At 39.0% G+C, this 20090-nt stretch overlaps 1 protein-coding gene across 2 annotated transcripts in view; it reads left to right on the top strand.

Annotated features, from left to right (window-relative positions):
• The first annotated feature begins 2847 nt into the window (after nucleotides 1–2847).
• ube2d2 (ubiquitin-conjugating enzyme E2D 2 (UBC4/5 homolog, yeast)) overlaps nucleotides 2848–20090 on the top strand; it is a 35326-nt gene continuing 18083 nt past the window's right edge. The window contains exon 1 of one of the 2 annotated variants that reach the window (XM_073067565.1): nucleotides 2848–3270. In XM_073067565.1, the coding sequence (XP_072923666.1) occupies nucleotides 3247–3270 (24 nt within the window). In that variant the 5' untranslated portion in view covers nucleotides 2848–3246. The remainder of the gene's footprint in view (nucleotides 3271–20090) is intronic. The other variant, XM_073067566.1, reaches the window with a different exon arrangement.

The raw sequence follows: 20090 nt of genomic DNA, 5'->3' as shown, positions 1-20090 counted from the left end.
TATCTTGAAGAGTCATAACCAATATTGCACGTGAAAAAAGTGTTTTGCTCTGAAATCAATTGTAACACAAAAACATTTCATTAATTTAACCCATTCTAATATCAACTTTACTACTTTCTCCAGAAATCTTCATGTGATTCTTCTATCCTTGCTTCAGGCCCATTAGATTCTTCAGTAAGGCCTTAGGAAATTCAGGGTCAACTGGTTGACTAAGTGCAGCTGAACAGGGAGTGAACTGATGTTACAAAACCAGATTGTAGAAGGAAATTTATGTAGAAAAGTTGAAGTATATTAGGCCATTTTGAAACCATATCTCAAACATATATCTGCTCTTTTTACCAAGTAATGATATGCTTTTTTTTTAAATGGAGGGAGTACAAAGATTTATTCAGTTGATAGTAACGCAATCTGCTGGAGGAACTCAGCAAGTCAAGCAGCATCAGTGGGAGGAAAGAAAATGATGTTGTTTCAAGTTAAAATCCTGTATCATTTTGGAGAGGCAAGATAGTCAACACAGTGAGGGGTGTAAGAAGACAGGCAGTTGATGTCCCCATTGTATCTTCATTAAGCTCATTCCTGGGGAGGTGTGTTGTCTCATGAAGACAATTATATAGACTCAGTCTATGCACTCTAAAGTTTAGAAAAATGCATGTTACAACATTAAGGCACACAAAATTCTCATGGATCTTGAGAGGTTGGATACAGGGTGATATTTGCCACATCTAGAAGTCACAATCTTCCAATAAACGGCTAGCTATTTTAGACCAAGAATATTCTGACCACAGCTCAACATTATTGTGACGAATGGCATCAAAAGCACATGGGACTGATGAATCACCCCTGACAACCAAGTCCATCCCTTGGACTTCACATGTAGCTTATTTACTAAAAGATGGCAGGGGATCGGCATCATTCATTTGAATTCAACTAAAATTACTAAAGACAGACAGCAATATTTATATTGCTGATATAAGCAATTTTATATTGAGAATATAAATTTAGATTACTTGCAATAAAAGGCATTTCAGACAGCGATGGAACCAATGCTCATGTAACTAATGTGATGTAGGTTCTTGTTTTAAAGCTAAAATTGAGAATAATCATAGTCCAAAGTATTTGATGATAATGCCATACACACACACAAATAATTTTAATAATCAGAAAAACAAAAGATACCAGGAGAGTGCTGGGAAGTCACTAAGATAAAAGATTAGCAATTACCCTATTGTATGGCAGTGTAGACACAAGTGACTGAATGGTCTACGCTTGGTTTTTAAGTCTTATTTTGTATTGATTTTGTCACAGGAAAATTTATCACACAAAATCAATTCATACGACTCTTATGACAGAGTTTGGAGCAATGAAATTACCTGGATTTTTAACCTATTAGTTTCAATACCCAACACTGCCATAAGTGGGTGACATTATCACCAAATACTTTATACTATTATTCTCAGTTTTAGCTTTCGAACAAGAACCTACATCACATTACCTACATTCCATCACTGGTGTCTGAATTGCCTTTTATTGCAAGTGATCTGAACCTATATCATCAACATAAAATGGATTATATCAGCAATATCAAATATTGCTGTTTCTCTGTCATAATATTAATTGAATTCAAATGTATGATGCCAGTGAAAACTGTCGTCATGCAAATTCACTAAACCATTAAATGAAAATCTAAAAACACCGTCGACCTTGGCAATAAGAAATAAAGGACAAAATGCTGGAAACACTCAACACGTCAGAAAGCATGACCAGAAAAAGAAAACTAACTTTTCTTTTAAAAAAGTTATTAGTTAAATACTTGATACCTCTGTGGTTTGACTATAAATACGTAACAGAATAAATGGAACGTCAAATTTATAAATATTTAAAGGAACAACACAAGAGAGAAATAAAAAAATATTTCTTCAAATAAATTTATATAGTGCTTTTCAAAACCACAGAATATCTCAAACCACTTTGTGGCACAATATAAAATCTATTCACCACTGTAATATAGACCTACCTTGATAAAACTATAGCCAACACCACAGGACCCTTAAAACCATAACATTTCATTCCAAAGGGTTGACGAGTTTAAGAAGAGCTCATCTTTGCAAATCTAGACAGCGATGAAAGAATTAATATTTAGAAATTTCAGAAACAGCAATTCTGCACAAAACGCCGCAGGTAATCGCGAAACGGTGACATTATATGGAGAAGTTTTACCGACTGAATTAAAACATAGCACGATTCTAATGAACAGGTCGATACTGAATTTGTAGAAAATAAGCAAACTATTTAACTATATAAAAGCAAGAACGCCCTGAAGAATAAGTCAGCGTGACAAAAAGACTAGAGATACTGGAATCTGGAGCCTATGGACATTTTTGAACTCATAAATTGAGACATTCCAAACGACTTGTAATTTCAGTTGCTTATAATTGAGCAGTGCATATGCGATAAACCCAAATAACAAATACACTAGGAATGCCTGTCGATCGCAAATACACACTACATTTCTAATGAAGCACCCAACACTACGCATTTAATCTACTTTTAGGCCTGAAACATGACACACATGACGCTATACTCTTTCGAAACACCCTGCCGCCCAAGTATACGATGGATATCGCTGGCGTCATTGCTCCGGAATCTGATTGCCGAGAAGGAAGTGGCTCCCTGCGAGCCCGGCGGCCGCTGCCGCTCCCTTCGCTGCGGCGGCGGCGGACAGTCCCGGCGCGGCGCGGCGCTGCGCGGCCACCTGGGTTACCACACCTGCGCACTGCCCGCCTCTCCCCGACGTGTCGCGAGAGCAGGCAGACAATCGAACCCTCTCACTCAGCGGTAACGATCCGCCGCTCACTTCCTTTCCGGAGAGCGCTTAACCCCCCTCTCCCGGCGGCCCGTGCTGCTTTAATCCAACCCGGAGAACGGCGAGGAAAGCCCGCGGCGCACAGGCAGACACACGGAAGGACAGCCGAGGTGGAATCAGAGAAACGAGGGGTGGTGGAAGTGGCTGGAGCTGAAGTGGAGAGTTTTTTTTGGGGGGTTGAGAGCAGGTTTACTTTCTCTCCTCCTCCCTTGCAGCGGGCGGAGTGATACGCGGGGACTACTTTAAAGCGGCCGGTCCCTTCCATTTTCTCGGCTTCTCCGAGCAGACTCGGCGGCTTTTCCGGGTTCGCCTTTAACCCTGTTATTGTCGGAGAGGGGAAACCCGCAGCCACCCGCCCCGAACCCCGCCCGCGTAACCAGGCCATGGCTCTCAAAAGAATCCATAAGGTAAGCGGTGTCCGGCCTAGCCACGCCCGGCCCGCCTCGCCTGCTCGCTTTTGCTCTCCTTTTCTTTCTTTCCTGAAAAGCACCCGGGTCTGCCCGGCCGAGTTGTCGCCTCCTCCCGTCCGCCATGGCCGACATTTGGTGTGTGCTGGGCCCCAGGGCCCGCCTTTCCCTCCCTCAACCCGGAACGGAGGCAGGGAGCTGGTCACTTAAAAGTGAAAGTAACCCCTGTTCTGCGGGACTGCTTATCTCCTTTCTTCCCCCCCCCCCTTCCCTTCCCCCCCCCCACCGCCACCCCGCTCCAGGCGGCGGTCGAGTGGTAGGTGGATGGGTCGGAGGGGAAATAAGATAGAGTGGGCCTCCGTTCCCCCCGGTGGTTTAGGGTTGGGAGGTGAAGGCGGCTGGCCTCGCCATTGGCAAATGTCACGGTGCTGCCCGCAGCCCTTGACCGAGGCCTTGGTGCCACTGACTCGGCGGAGGCCCCGGGCCCGCCTCCCAGTGAATCCTGCGGGTCGGACCGATGGCCCCTGCATTCCACAACCCCCCCCCCCCCCCCCCCCCCCATCTCACTCTCACACACACGTTCGCTATGGGTGTAATATTCGCCGGTAAAGTTCCCATGTGCGCTACTTCTCTCGATCTGTCAGTTTCAGAAAGGGGAAAAAAATCAAAATCGATCCTGCCTGCCTGGCGACTGCGGCCTGGCGGAAATGTGTAACTTTTAAATAAGTGGTGAGATACAGCTTTTATGAAAATGTGCTGGTAGTTTTCGGTTTTCACTTTTTGATATGGGGGACATCTAGACAGCTGGTTTGGTTTACAAGCTATAACTAGTGAATTCGAGGATTTAATGTTTGGGTTCGGCTGTTGGATGAGTAGAATAAGCATCCATTTCGAGGTAAAAGTTTGGCCTTTTTTCTGCGTTTTAGCCAATGTGTTTCTACCGGTACCTCCATTTTCCACTGATTAATACAGATGGTAAGTATAGGCTTTTGATTGGATTTGTCACTTAAACAAGTTATTTCTGGATCTAGTATTCGCATTTTATGATTGGTAATAGAGGAAAGCTAGATTTTTGTTTGGCTTCAAAAATAAAGTTGTGTTGGTAAATTCGGGTGTTCTTCCTTGGGCAGTATTGGTAGTATTTTTTCAGAACTATTTTTTCAGCAAAACTTGTTCTTGCCAGCCCTGAGGCTGATATCATTTGCTGGAAACTTGTGTGATGATAATTTTGAATGCAGGTTGTTCCCTCGATTTCCAAGGAAATATCAAAATGCGAATTACAATAAAAATGGATTGTTTTCTTTTGAATTTGCATGTTAAGTACTTCATTATCATGAAGTATGGTTATTTGAGTCTTGACTTAGTGACCTTTTCAAGCTGGATCGAATCTGCTTGATCAAGAGGAGTTCCTGTGCCACTTTAAAAAAGAAACTTGGATTTCTGGTAACTCTGTCACTCAACAAAATCTATAGAATTTAAATGTTTAATTCTAATAATCTAATTCTCCCATCGACTTGCCCTCCATATCCTTTAATCTGCAGCTTTTGTGAAAACTGGATTCTCCTTGTACCTCTTCATTTGATTGCATTACTCTTTCAGCCGAAAAGGATGAAAACAGTGATTTTTTTTCACTGAAATGCTTTTTACTGCTTTATCTAGCTTTCTTTAGAGTCTCTTGTTGATATTCAAGAAGATTTTGCTTTATTGCTTTTAAATAATAAATTTAATATTGTTTTCAGAACTGGATATCTTTAAATGTGTAGGTTTCACTTTTTTTCCTGACATTTGGCAAGATCAAGCAAGTTTGAACTGCCATGCAAAAGCCAATACCTTATGCATTCCTTAGAAGAAATTGGAATATTGTGTACAATTTCCACCACTGAGGAGGAGTCAGGCAAACATAATTTGGAGAGGGTGTCGTGAAAGACAACTGATATTTAAGTACATGAGTTTCCTTGTTAAGCTGGAAGTATTTATAGTATTACTTTGTGAGATTTAATATTGAAGATCCATTGATTGCAGACAATGTTTGATAGAGATTCAGCTTCTCTTGAAGTTATTTCAAACTTGGATGATGGAAGCTTGTCAGATGAAGAGTTATTTTTGAACTATTCTTCACTCACTGGTAAATATATGGATATCACTGACAAGTGAGGTATTGGGCTATTTTTATACCAGATGAATAAGTGTCAGTATAGTTCCCAATATTAAACAAATCATTGGAATTTTCTAATTGTTCATTCTGACTTCCCCAGTTTAATTATCTTGGTGTATATGCATAATTCAACACATTACAAAATTGTGAGGGCATGTTTTAAAATAGGGTATTCTTTGCATCTTTTTTTTGCCATTATGTTTTGACTCCTGCTGCAGCAGTGTGGACCAAAACTTTTCATCATTTCATATGTCCTAGTTTTATCATACCTTTTTGGTGTATCTATTGGGTCCTTTTAAACAAAGAAGCTCTGGTTTTCTTTAAGCCCTGCCATATGCCAAGGCCCTAAGGTCTGTAATATTATTTGAAGTGGTGGTTGATAAATGTATTGAATAGGCTTCCAAATAATGTCTTTCTTGCTCTTTCCCATCTTTTTCTTTCTGATCACTTTTCATACTGCTTCCCTGCATCAAAGTGTAACTCAGTGTATCTGAGGTGTTTTGGGATATGGCTAACATGTTTACCAGTGTAAAATGTGGCCTCTGGGATTTTGATTTGAACAGATGCAGTATATTTAATTGCTACACTATTAGATAAAATGCCTTTCCTTTGTATTGGAAAAAGTGGATTTATTCTGCAATTTTTGCTGAACAATCAAAGTGCATCAAGGTGCAAGTAACTATTTCAGAACGTTACAAATATTGTATCCTTGAATTTCTTCTTTCAGCTCTTTTCAACACTTACGATATGGTGCACAGTCTACTTGATCATGCTCTTGGAAGTAAATAATAGAATTCTTAACTTGCAAGGGATCCCTGATGCAATATTTCAGTGGATTTGGTAAAATTGACTATGCATTGTATATCTTCTTGCCCACAAATTTACTGGGTCTTTCATTTGTCAATGTATCTAATTTGAAGTGTTTCTACCAGCCATGATAGAAATAAAGTATGAACAATTGGTTCAACAAATAATGCTCTCAGTGCATCATCACAATTTAATTCACATCGGCCATGAAGGCTACCTTGTTATTTCTTTGCATTTTCTTGTAATTTATGATAATTGTCTTTGCACTGTACTACTGCTGCAAATCAACTTTCACGTGGCAGTGGTAATTTGATGAATTTGTATTACTAAGTACTTCCTCCTTGTATTCAAATTTTCTGTATATAAATTCTCATGATATTCTTTTAATTCTAACCAGTACTTATGTAACTTTGTGCCTAATTCTGATTTAATTTTAAACTTTTGCCATCATTTAACCATTTACTCAATAGATACATGGATCATGGATTGAAAACTTTTTTTAATCCACTGTAGAGGCTCACTACCTGATCTTTTATAAAATGGGTTTTAAGTCAGTTGAAAATTGATCAGAAAGTTTATTTTCAGGTCAAGGTATGCTGCAGTGTCTCAACTCTGTACTTTGTTTAGATCAGGATAATTTTCTTGGGCAATAGTTGTATTCTTATACTCTGGTCTTGAAAGATATTTATTATCAAATTGACAATTTTTCAGGTGTATGACAGTAATGGGTTATAGCAAATAAGTATTTTTGCAGGATTTGTATTGGCCTGAGTGGTTTTTAGTTTTTCCCAAGTACCTCTAATTCAGTAATATTCAAATTGGAATCCTTCATAGAAAGATTACTTTAACTTCAGTGACTATTCTCTGTATGAGTTTTAATGAAGTTTATTTTTCAATTATGACACTTTCATTCCAAGTTTTTTATACTTTGCGTATCTGTAAATAAGAGATCAGTCTTATTATCAGAAGGCATGGAATTACTGTTTTACCTTGATTATTCCCAATTAACAGCTTTCGGTGCTTCCTGTTCGTGCTTCTGTATTTTGCTGAAGGAGGCACTGGAAGGATACGGGCATTTCTAATGTGGTAACTAAACACAATTTATTGGGTGAGAGTTTGTCTTGTTTAATTTCTTAAATGGTATTTAGGATAACTTTTTGGTTCAACCTGTCAGCAGCAAATCAAGGGCATTGTCATAAAATCTGCTGCTTGTTTTTTTTTGCTATTGAGATACTGTCTCCTTAAGATAACAAATACTGTGAAAGTAGAGAAAGATGATGCCATCAAATAGCCGAGTAAGTTGTGGAATTTTGAGACAATAAAGAACAAAATACTTGAAATATTTGGACATGAACTTGTTTTCACTTCAAAAAGAAATATTGGGTAGGGATGCTCTAAAGTTATTCTGGCCTTACGAGCCGGAAGTTTGACTATTAAATTTGTCTAAATATACAATTTTGTGGTCTTATATACTGTGACAAAGTTCTACCTGGGTCCAACCTATTCTGTGTATAAATTGCTACTTCAGTTAATTGTTGGAGCAGTGATTTTGGAAAAATTCTGGAGAAGAAATGCTTGTTATTAAGAAATACATTTGGACCAGCTATATAAAACAATTGTCTGCCAATTGGTTGGTGTAAGGCATGTGCAAATATCTTCATATTGCAGTGCACTACCTGTTGCCTTTGTTGTGGGGTTAAATTGAATATTGGGCAAGTTCATCTTGTGTAGAAGATGCTCCCTAGACACTAGTGTTTGCACTATCTGAGTTGGGAATGAGAACTCTGCATTTGCTGCAGTGCTAAGAAGCTCAAAGCAGGCACTCAGCTGGCACTCTTGTCAATCATGACTGAAGTTCAAAATACACTAGTTACTCCCCATAGCACTTCTCGTGCTGAAATTGAAAAGTGAAGCAGGTGCTGTTTGCTTTGCCCGTCTCTGTACAAGAGAAGGGGGATGCATGGTGATTGGTGCCATCTTAATATTAGGAATGGGAACAGCTAACCAGAATTCTTAATTCATGCTGCCCTGTTGGCTGTGTCTGGATTAGAAACAAGACTGGTTCTGATTCAAACTGTGTGTGACAATCTTAATCAAATAGTTTTGTTAAAAGGAGAGTACAGAGGAGATTTACTAGAATGTTACCTGGGTTTCAGCACCTAAGTTACAGAGAAAGGTTGAACAAGTTAGGTCTTTATTCTTTGGAGCGTAGAAGGTTGAGGGGGGACTTGATAGAGGTATTTAAAATTATGAGGGGGATAGATAGAGTGGACATGGATAGGCTTTTGCCATTGACAGAAGGGGAGATTCAAACAAGAGGATATGAGTTAAAAGTTTAGGGGTAACACGAGGGGGAATTTCTTTACTCAGAGTGGTAGCTATGTGGAACAAGCTTCCAGTAGAAGTGGTACAGGCGGGTTCGACTTTTGTCATTTAAAAAAAATTGGACAGGGTATATGGACAGGAAAGGAATGGAGGGTTATGGGCTGAGTGCAGGTCGGTGGGACTAGGTGAGAGTAAGCGTTCGGCACGGACTAGAAGGGCCAAGATGGCCTGTTTCTGTGCTGTGATTATACGTTTATAAGGTAAAAAGGTAGCAGCATATTGAAATGCTAGTTACAAAAATTGAAACATTAAAATGTTCTGTTAATTAATGTGTGAAACAGCAGATTTTGAGGTGTTTTTTGAAGTATGTTCTAAAACTTTTATCTTCCAACATTTTATATTTGCACCAATAATGAATAGTTAGGATAGTATTAGTGGTACATTTAATGAATTTGCTGAATCCCAGATGCACTGTACGCATACAAGATACTCTGAAGTTGATTAACAAGATACAAGAAAGAGTGGCAGGCAGATAGGGATATAACCTGTGTGTCCTCAAAGTCCTACTAGTCTAATCTTAAACTCCCTTTCTTGCTGGTGGGATATATGGTCACCAGAAAGATTGCAATGTTGGCGATTACCTCACACTTCCAATTAAGGATGCACAATGATGTTGACCTTGTCCAAGAAATCAGAAATATTATTTAATAGTTGCTTTGTTCCAGGTTTTGTATTTTCATTAAATAAGCTTGTGTATGTGGTAGGGAGAAGGCAGAAGACAGGGAAGAGAGACTGAATTTCATATAAAAGTTGAAGATAATTTGCTATTATTGCAGGCATGATAAGATTAATTAGTGACTTCTAACTATGCACTCCACATCCAATCCTTTATCTATAAATCTGTTGGCAACATGCATGACTTTGAGGAAATGTACTAAAAGTAAGCAAGTAGGTTTAGAGATACAGTTCTGGTTGAACCCTTTGGGATCCAAATATTGCATTTTTGAGTAAAATGGTACTCTACCTCAAGTGGAAATACTGTTAAATATGCTTTTAAACATGTAGCTTTTTTTTTTGAAATTATCTGGATTGTGTGGTGGGTTTCCCTAGCTATGATTCAGGAGCATCGTGAATGCAGCAACTCAAGCTTGGATGGCCCAAATTAGGAGCCCTATCCTTGAAATGCTCCTGAAAGCTGACAAAGTTGCAGTGAGTTTTAAGCTATGAACTTCAATTAAATGCTCAGCATTAAACCAATGGCTAATAATTTTTAAGCCAAAACACTTCCCTATGCCTCTTTAAATTGTGCATTTTGCATTAAATCATTGGGGTCTGAAATTGTGTGGGAGTTTACCCAGCATGATGCTCTGGACTCAAGTGCCAGAACAAATTGGACTATGAAAACAAATTATGCATGGACTTCAAATACTAAACTGGAGTTCTAATTGTAGATGCTAGCAGAAGTTAGTAAAAATGATAAACCTTTTGAATTCTTCCATCAATACAGGGGATTGGGGCTTCTATAGGATATATGCTTGTGTCCACAAGAACTATTGTTTAAAAATCAATGTCATAGTGTGCTTCTTGGTATCTTGAGAACTTGCACTTGCTTTGAGAATTAACCATGTAATACCAACAGTGGGTTGGCAGATTGCTTTGGCGAGTAATTTGAGGAAAATTGGGTTTTTAGGCTGAGTATCAATTTTATTTTCTCTATGAATACCAATAAAACTGGTAATGACAGCAAATAGTGTCAGAAACATTCGCTTGAACTATTTTACTGATCCATTTTGTTTCTATTTCTGATCACCACTATTATGCCCAATGTGAGCACTCTGTCTATTGGCCATGTTCTGTGGTCCACTTTTAAAGCAAAATGTTTGGTAATACTGGCAATACTTTAAATGAGAAATTCTGCAAACTCAAGGTGAGCACAGGAGAGATATATGTCAATATATTTTGGTATGGAGTTGTTAAATCATGATTTGGAGGCTTGTCTGATACCTGAAGTGTTAGTGAGTAACATTCTAAAAAGCATGCTGTTGTATGTCAGCCATTAGTAATTCAATATTATAATTGTATGAGAGTTAATTTTCTACTTTGGCTAGGAAATGCAGTTTGGATCAGTTGGCTACTTTTCCTTAGATGGGTGCATAGGGTTGGCAATATTTGCACATTGCTGAAAGTTAATTCGTCTACACGCACAAAATGCTGGTGGAACACAGCAGGCCAGGCAGCATTTATAAGGAGAAGCACTGTTGACGTTTCGGGCCAAGACCCTTTGTCAGGACTAACTGAAAGGAGAGATACTAAGAGATTTGAAAGTAGGAGGGAGAGGGGGAAATGCGAAATGATAGGAGAAGACCGGAGGGGGTGGGACGAAGCTAAGAGCTGGAGAGGGGAAAGGATCATGGGACAGGAGGCCTCGGGAGAAAGAAAGGGGGGAGCACCAGAGGGAGATGGAGAACAGGCAGTGATGGGCAGAGAGAGAGAAAATAAATGTCAGGGATGGGGTAAGAAGGGGAGGAGGGACATTAACGGAAGTTAGAGAAGTCATTGTTCATGCCATCAGGTTGGAGGCTACCCAGCTGGTATATGAGGTGTTGTTCCTCCAACCTGAGTTTGGATTCATTTTGACAGTAGAGGAGGTCATGGATAGACATATCAGAATGGGAATGGGACGTAGAATTAAAATGTGTGGCCACTGGGAGATCCTGCTTTCTCTGGCGGACCGAGCGTAGGTGTTCAGTGAAGCAGTCTCCCAGTCTGCGTCGGGTCTCACCAATATATAAAAGGCCACACTGGGAGCACTGGATGCAGTATACCACACCAGCTGACTCACAGGTGAAGTGTCGCCTCACCTGGAAGGACTGCTTGGTCAAGATTTAATACCACGTTATCAGTCTGTCAGGGGATTGCATTTAATGTTCAGGTGTTTATGTGAAAAGAAAGGACACAAGTGTGGAATAGGAGTAGATCAAAAAAGGACACCATTCTACACCATTGTCAATTTGCTTAACCTATCAATACACTATTAGTATCTTGTGAACTTTGCTATCCCACCTATTTTTCTGTCAAATGTGAATGCGTTACCTTGAATGCCATGGGTTTTTGTGACTTGATACAGTTCCACAATCCCTTATCCGAAATCCTTGGGGCCAGTTGCATTTCGGAATTCAGAATTTTTCGGATTTCAGAATCCCTCCTTATTGGTTCCGGGACCTGCCGCGGATACCAAAATACACATATGCTCAAGTCCCTTATTTAACCTGTCTCAGTGTGGGTGGACTTTAGGACCTGGCGGAGCTCCAGACCTACCGTATACTTTAAATCATCTCTAGATTACTTATAATACCAAATACAATGTAAATGCTATGTAAATAGTTGTTATACTTTATTGTTTTGGGAATAATGACAAGAAAAGTATTTTATTTCCAACAAAAACATTCAATAATACATAAAAATATACAGCTTCGAACGAATGGAATCAAATACATGGTAAATGACTTATTGGAATAAATGTAGAATGTCAATCACTATAAAACTTCAGTAACTTGTCTTTCTGTTTCTTTAAATCATATACAGTGGTAGTTCCGTCACCATATTCTTCAATAAGACTTTGCACAGACACACCACAATCAAGCTTCTGCAATAACTCCACTTTCTGCATTATTGATGATGATAGATGCTCCCTTCTCTTTTTCTCATTGTTACCCATGCACCTCTTTCTGACATTTTCACAGTGAAATTAAGCACAGTCAACAATGAACACAAAATTTCAGCGAACAGCAAAATGCACGTGTAACCAGTACGAGTGCTGAGCCACAACTGACGTCTGGTGGCCTCTGCTAGTGCTGCCACGTCACACCTGAGTGACATCAGCTGTTGGCCAAAAAAACTTCGGTTTTTAGATGAGGGATTGTGGACCTGTACTTGGTAAGGTACACTGCCAAATGCCTTCTGGAAGTCCAAACTAAAGTGGATGGTTCCCTTGTCTTTGGGAAAGACTTGAAATCAAAATTGTACATTTGTGAGATGTTTCCTTTTTACAAAGTTCTGTTTGATTAGTTTAGTTTTCCAAATATGCTGCTTTTCCCAATTATAAATATTTGGCAAATTGGTATACAGTTACACATGCTTTGACTTCCTCATTTTTAAAATGGTGTCACACAAGTAGTTTTCCAGTCCACTCTTCCCAAATTTGTTTTGGAAAATTAGAATTTATTTTAAATAGCCTCTTTTTGAGGATCATAAGCCATCTAAGAGAAAACTTGTCAAGTTTTAGTTTGTTAGCTTGATATTTTTAATAGATTGGTTCCTAGTATTCAATATTAATGGAATGTTTTATTTTGCATTGAAACAATTTCTGTAACTCCCTTGCTATTTCCTTGTTCCCCATAACTATTTCTCTATTCTCCTTCTTTTGGAGGCAATATCCCCTGGACCCTTTGTTAATTTTCATGAGCTATTTACTACTTTGGCCTAATAGTTTTCTCATTCTTTTCTAGATTTTTAATTTATCTTGTTCTTTTAAGTCCACTAGCATTTTTGTCCTTGTTTTTAATTTTGTACTGTAGAGTTTCCTTAGTTAACTACTGCTCCCTTGGAATTTTTCCCCTTTGGACTATTGTTGTTTGTTGTTGTGTGTGTTTTGTTTTTGCTGAGTGGCCTGAATTCCTCTGAATAGCAAGCAAGCAGTGACAGACATTTTTCCTGCTAATCCATCATGCCTGTCCACTTTAATCACACTATGCTCACAACATCCTTGGGGGTCTTTAGCTGAGGTAACTTATTAAACCTATCTTAACTATGATGAAGTCCAAGGTGGCTAACATTTTTAGTGGCATTAATGAGGTATTGCTTTGGAAAGCTATCCTTGATGCTTTCTGAAATTCTCATACTGATTTTTTCCAGCTTGATCATCTTCATGAAGATTAGTCTCATCTATTGCACAATTCTATCAGCATACCTCTTATAATTTTTTTTAAATCTACCTTTTCTTGCAGTATGCTTAGTCTATTTTAATACACTATTCCCATAGTGCTACCTATCCTTCAGTTCTTTGAACTTCACCAAAATGAGTTCTGCGACTGGTTTGTATCTTGGTGCATGATTTAATAGTTCTACCTAGTCAACTTTTCCTCTTGCATATCTTTCCTAAAAGTTGCATATTCAATAATAAATTTATATTGATCCCCATTGCAGCTACATATTCATAATGGGTATCAAATTGTACCCATTACATCTTGGTTCCTTTATTCATTTAACTTGTTATGAGTGCTCTGTGCATCACAATCTATCTAATAGCACATTAATCATCTTGTTGTCATCTTGGTTCTGCTTTAATGGGATATTTTTGTATAAATTGGCTATTCTTTGCATGACAACTGTTTACAATATCATTTTCATTAGGTGTAAAAACATGGCTCATCTTGAAGTCATGTAGCACTAAAAATCACATTTAGCAGTTTTGCTTAAACAATAAAATACAGATGAGTTTGTTTTTTTAGCTCTTGTAGATCTAAAAGTAGCTTCTACAACAGTGTATTCTAATGCTGCTGCTTTTGGTTTTCAATGGCATTTGGTGGTATGTAAAGTGATTTTTTTTTCAATATAAAGGCTTCTGGAAATTTGTCTGGTTCAGCTGACAAGCTCATGAATGTTCTTTAAAAATGATGCATAGAGTGCTCTTTATAGGTAAGTGTAGATTTGAAACAACTTTCCCCTATAATTCTGGTTTTTTTTCTTTTTGCTTTGCAAAGTATTTTGGGACTCTTCTTGTTTTAGTTGATCTTGCAGATTTGTTATGCTCCAGCTGTAAAACTTAGTGACCTTGACCTCACTACCTCCTTGTGCAATTGGATCCTTGATTTCCTCACTTGCAGACTTCAGTTAGTTCAGATTGATATCTCCACATTTTCATCAGCCCAGACGCACCACAAGGCTCTGTGATTAGACCCCTGTTTTACATACTTTATATTTATGACTGAGGCTCCAATGCCATATTCAGGTTTGCTGACGACACTTGTCATTGTCAGAATCAGAAGTGGTGATGAATCAGAATATAGGAAGGAAACTTAAAATTTGACTGAGTGGTGCCAATGTCAATAGTCAATGTCAGTAAGACCAAGGAGCTTGACTGTTGGCTTCAGAAGGAGGAAACCAGAGATCCATGAGGCAATCCTCATCAGAGGTCGAGAGGGTCAGCAATTTTAGATTCCTGATTTCAGCATGTAAGTGCTATTACTAAGAAAACACAGCAGAGCCTCTACTTCCATAGGAGTTTGTGAAGATTTGACGTAACATCTATAAAATATGATCAAAATTTTAGATGCGTGCTGGAGAGTATATTGGCTGGTTGTATCAGAGCTCAGTATGGAAACACGAATACCCTTGAACAGAAAATCATACAAAAAGCCCAGTCTATCACAGCAAAAGCCCTCCCCAGCATTGAGCACATCTACATGGTGCACTGTTGCAGAAAAGCAGCAGTCATCATCCAGGACCCCCACTGCCTGGACCGTGCACCTTTCTCACTGCTGCAATCAGGAATAAGGTACAGGAGCTTCAGGACTCTCACCAAGTTCAGGAACAGTTATTACTCCTCAACCATCAGCTCTTGAACCAGTAAACTTGATCTTTTCTGTGATACTGTACGACTGCAAGTGTGGGCTATGATTATTTGCTACTCAAAGGGGAAAAAAAGGTTTGTGAAAGGTGAGTAAATTTGTCAGACTGGTGATAAAATTAGTGAATTAAGTAGAGAACTATTTTCTGGTTTGTAATGAAGCAATTGTAAGAAATCTGAAAACTAATACAGAGCACTTAGTAAGTGTTGTACACCACATGCTGAACTCTCTGCAGTGCATATTAACATTTGCCTCCTTGTAACCCCATCCAAGTGTCTCAAAGCCCTGAGTGTGCAACTGTTTCAGTAGTTCCTTATTCATTGTTTAGTGTAAGCTAGGATAAGTGTTGTTGTGATTAAATGGCCACCATGCTTCACTGGAGAAGCCAAGGGACGTGCAGAACCAACTGAAGTTATACTAAGGCGAGGTAAACAATGTTTGCAAAGAAGCTGCATAAAAGTGAAAGTCAGAGGTTCTAACCAAAAATACCCCAGTACTTCCTGAAATAAACTTGTAGATAAATTGTAAGTATGTTGTGGAGGTGAAAAGAAACTTCAGCTAATTAGAAGATTGTATGGACTATAGGATGATTGGATTCCAGCATTTAATTGTTTTTTTTCTAGGCAATACACAAATTTTCTAATGATCCCAGTAAATTAACTGAAGTATAAGAAACAAAACCTTGGTAAGCTTCAAAAAAAGTAGAAACTGGATGAGTTTAAGGGCATGTGGGAACTGGCCCCCAGAGCATTAAGGGGAGCATGGGAGCCAGCATCCAATAGACCGATGCCAAACTATCATGATCTCCTTAAGGATCTTACCACCAAACATATATTCTTTCAAACCCCCCCCGGCTTTCCACAGGGATCTCCGTGATTTCCCTTTTCCTTTCATCCCTCCCCACTAGTCACCCTCCTGGCATCTATTCCTGCAAGGCCAAAGTGCTACACCTGTCCATTTACCTCACCTCCATTCAGGGCTCTAAAAAGTCCTTCCAGGTGAAGCAACACTTCATCTGTGAATCTGCTGGGATCTTCTATTATGTCTGATGCTCCCAATGCAGTCTCTGCTTTGTTCCTCCAGTATTTTATGCATGCTGCTTTGGTTTTCCTGTATCTGCAGACTTCATTGTGCTTGATTTATAAATGGTTGCATAGCAAATATTTGGAGCTTCACTGCAATATGTATTGCATACTTTGATAGTTTAATTTTGAACTTTGTTTTGAAGAGTGGAAGAAATAGAACGTGATGATCAAAATTACATGCTCCATTGTAATATTTCAAAAGTTAATATTTAGATGGCTAGAAGGTGATTTCATTCAAATAATTGTGTGGGTATAAGAAGTGAAAGGGCATTTTTTTTCCCAGCGTACACTTGGATGTAGTTTACTCAAAACAGGCAGCTTATATCCAATTAAGACCATAAGTGACAGGATACTTTCCTGAAGGACTTTGACAGCAGTAATTGCCCCCCACCCCCTGATTTGTCAGCTGTCAAATTGCAGCTGCTGTACCACACAGTTTCCAAGAATGGTTCAGTCTTACAGTAGCTTTTGGCAGTGAAGCTTTCACCAACCCAGTATAAACACCAACTCAAGCATCCCTTATTCATTTTGATGTTTTAATTCAAAATAAAAGCTTACCTTTTGGTGACACAAAGGCAGGTGGCCTCTGGGAAGTATTGTGTACTATGTTGCAGAATGCAAGTTTGTCGTCTTGGAATACATGGTGTTCACAATTATGTGCTCCTCTGAATAAAATGAAATGGTTAAGATTGTCATTGTGGCACAATGACCTAAATTTTCTTTTGTGGGGAGGAGCTACATTTTATTTGCAATTGATTCCATTAAACCTCTGGTTGGAGTTTGCAAAACTATATTATCCTTAAGATCAATGTTTCCTACATTCATCCTTTAGGATGAACATTGTCAGCAAACTATTGTGCCTCCCACCATTAAGCACCTGTCTGTTTGTATTATGACTAGAAAAGCCTGTAACTGTTGGTATTGTCATCATGCCACCAAAAGATAAGTTCCAAGTGTCATTTCTAATGTTCCTAATGTCCAGGGTTGATGGGTGAAATATATCACCACTCCCAGTGAATGGAAGCATAATTATTGATTACCATTTAGAAAAATACTTGGTGCTCTCAGCATTTATCTACGTAATTTATCGACTATTCTTGGCAGCTTCTGGAGCATTTTGAATTTTTCCTATTTGTTTAGCGGACCAAGAACAGGCCTGTCCCAGAATGCAGTCCTAACTAATTTATGAGCAACTTTGAAATTTCATGTTTAATAGGCAGAGATTTTATGAAGTAATTTTCAATTAACTTTTGAGACAAGGAGCAAAGTCTTGGAATATCATTTAATTAATACTTGGCAAAGTGGCATATAATAATATCCATGATCTGTGCAGTTGAAATTTGAACAATCCATAGTAATCCTAACAGGAATAAAAATACAGTGTAGGAACAAACCCAGAAAATGGATAAAATGGCTAAATAAAACTATTGAATGAATTAAAACATATTGTAGGGAAATAGTCAATATTTTGGATTATTAACATTTGTGTGTTTTTTAAACTTCATAGTAGAGTTTATTCAGGTAATGTAGTGCAAATGTACCCACTTCACTGGTATTGATTTTTCCTAGGTCATGGATAGGACGGATTGAATAGATTGTTCTTCAAAAATGTGCAAGCTGTTCTGCATTTTCCTGATACTAAACATGTATACTTAAAACAGAGAATCTGTTTATACTGAATTAAGAATGTTTGTGCTGTTGACTAGAAACTAAGTTTATTTACTTTTAATTTTTGCAGCAATTAGATTGATGCTGCATGTATTCAAATAGAATCGGATATTATTGATACATTTATGGTGACACATTGAAAAGCTTGTCTGGTATATTGTTCATGCAGGCCAGATCACACAATACATTGAGGTAGAACAAGGTAAACCAATGAAATGCTACAGGAAAAAGTGCAGTGCAGGTAGATTAAGGTTAAGAGTCCAATTTATTGTACAAGGTAACCAGCTCTTATAACTGTGGGGCAGAAGCTGTTCTTGAGCCTGGTATGTGCTTTCAGGCTTTTGTATCTTCTGCCTGATGGGAGCGGGTAGGGTCTTTGGCTGTTTTACTGAGGCAGCAAGAAGTGTATATATGAGTACATGGAGGAAGTTGATTTCTGTGGCATGCTGAGCTATGTCCTCAGCTCTAGTCTCTTGCACTCATGTACAGAGCAGTTGCTATACCAAGCCATGATTCATCCAGATATAGGGTGCTTTCTATGGTGCATTAATTAACAATTGTTGAGGGTTAATGGGGTAGTGCCAAATTTCTTCAGCTCTTGAGGTAGTATCGGCATTAGTGAGTGTTCTTGGCTGTGATATCTACATGGTTGGACCAGGACAAGCTATCAGTGATGCTCCTTCCTAGGAACTTGAAGCTTTCAACTCTTAACAGAGTTGATGTAGATAGGAAAATGTGCATTACCCCTTTCCCCAACTCTTTTTGCTTTGCTGACAGTTAGGGAAGCATTGTTATCTCAACACCATACTACCAGGGTCCATGAGGATTGGGGTGGAGACGGTCAGTGACTTGCAACCCAGCTCCCCTATTTTGAGAAGTTTGCACAGATTCAGCATGCCATCTGAAGTTTTGAAAAACTTCTATAGATGCTCAGTGGAGAGTATGCATGGTTAGACCAATACCCAGGAACTGAAAAGGCTACAAAACATGGTGAATTTAACCCAGTCCATCACAGGAAAGGCCCTCCCACCATTGGACACAATTGCAAAGACCACTGCCACAAGAAAGTGTGGCTGTGCTCTCTTCTTGTTGCTAACATTGTGAAGGAGGTTCAGGAACACTTATTACCCTCAACCTTCAGGCTCCTGAGCCAATGTGGATAACTTACTCAAGCAATGCTGGACTGATCACTAAGGACAACATGTGATCTCACTTTCAAGTACTCCACAACTCATATTCTCAGTTTTAATTTTTATTTTATATCTGCAGAGTTTCTTCTGGTTGCCTCTCAGACTTTCTTCTGTATTTCTACAGTAATTACCTGCAAGAAAATGAATCTCAGTATATAGTGACGTATCTGTACTTGGGTAATAAATTTACTTCGAACGCTCTTTCCTTCCTGTGCCTGAATCTATCTTATTTGACATAGCCCACAGATGCAAGTATCATCTGTAGACCTATAGATGATAGGTCACACAGTCATGAGTGTACAAGGAGTAGAGTAGGGGACTGAGGGCATATCCTTGTGGACCACTAGTGGTCCAGATGTTGCTGCCTATCATTACTGATTCTGGTTTGTTGGTGTGGAAGTTAAGAATCTAGCTACACAGCAAGGTGTTGACTGCTGGGATCTGGATTTTGGTAATAAAATTGCTTAGAATTATTGTGTTGAAGATTGAGCTGTAGTCAATAAACAATAGTTTGAAATGGTTGACTTTGTATCCAAGTGTTTCAGGGATGAGTGTAGGGCCAAGGAGGTGGTGCCTGCCATAGGCCGTTTTTGGCAGTAGAAGCGTTGTAGTGGGTCAAGGTTGGGCAATGTGTGCCATCACATGCCTCTTGAAGCACATGATAGATGTCAGAGCTGCTGGGCAGTAATCATTTAGGCACATTATCTTTCATGGCGCTAGTGGGCTTAAAGCAGGTGGGAAATGAACTGACACAGGGTCACGTTTAAAAGTGTCTGCAAATACTCCCACCATCCTCACAGGATCTAAGGACATAGCCAGGTGGGCCAGATGCTTTGTGGGTTTGCTGTCAGTAAGACTGCTTGTGTCTGCATTTTTGACTGTGGATTCAATTGCACTGGAGGCTGTTGAAGTGTGTGGTGATACACTATTCCCTTCTATTCTAAATGTGCATAGAATGTGT

The sequence above is a fragment of the Hemitrygon akajei genome, chromosome 15, assembly GCF_048418815.1.
Source record: "Hemitrygon akajei chromosome 15, sHemAka1.3, whole genome shotgun sequence".
In the NCBI taxonomy this organism is placed as follows: domain Eukaryota; kingdom Metazoa; phylum Chordata; class Chondrichthyes; order Myliobatiformes; family Dasyatidae; genus Hemitrygon; species Hemitrygon akajei.
This window is presented reverse-complemented; position numbering and strand designations above follow the sequence as displayed.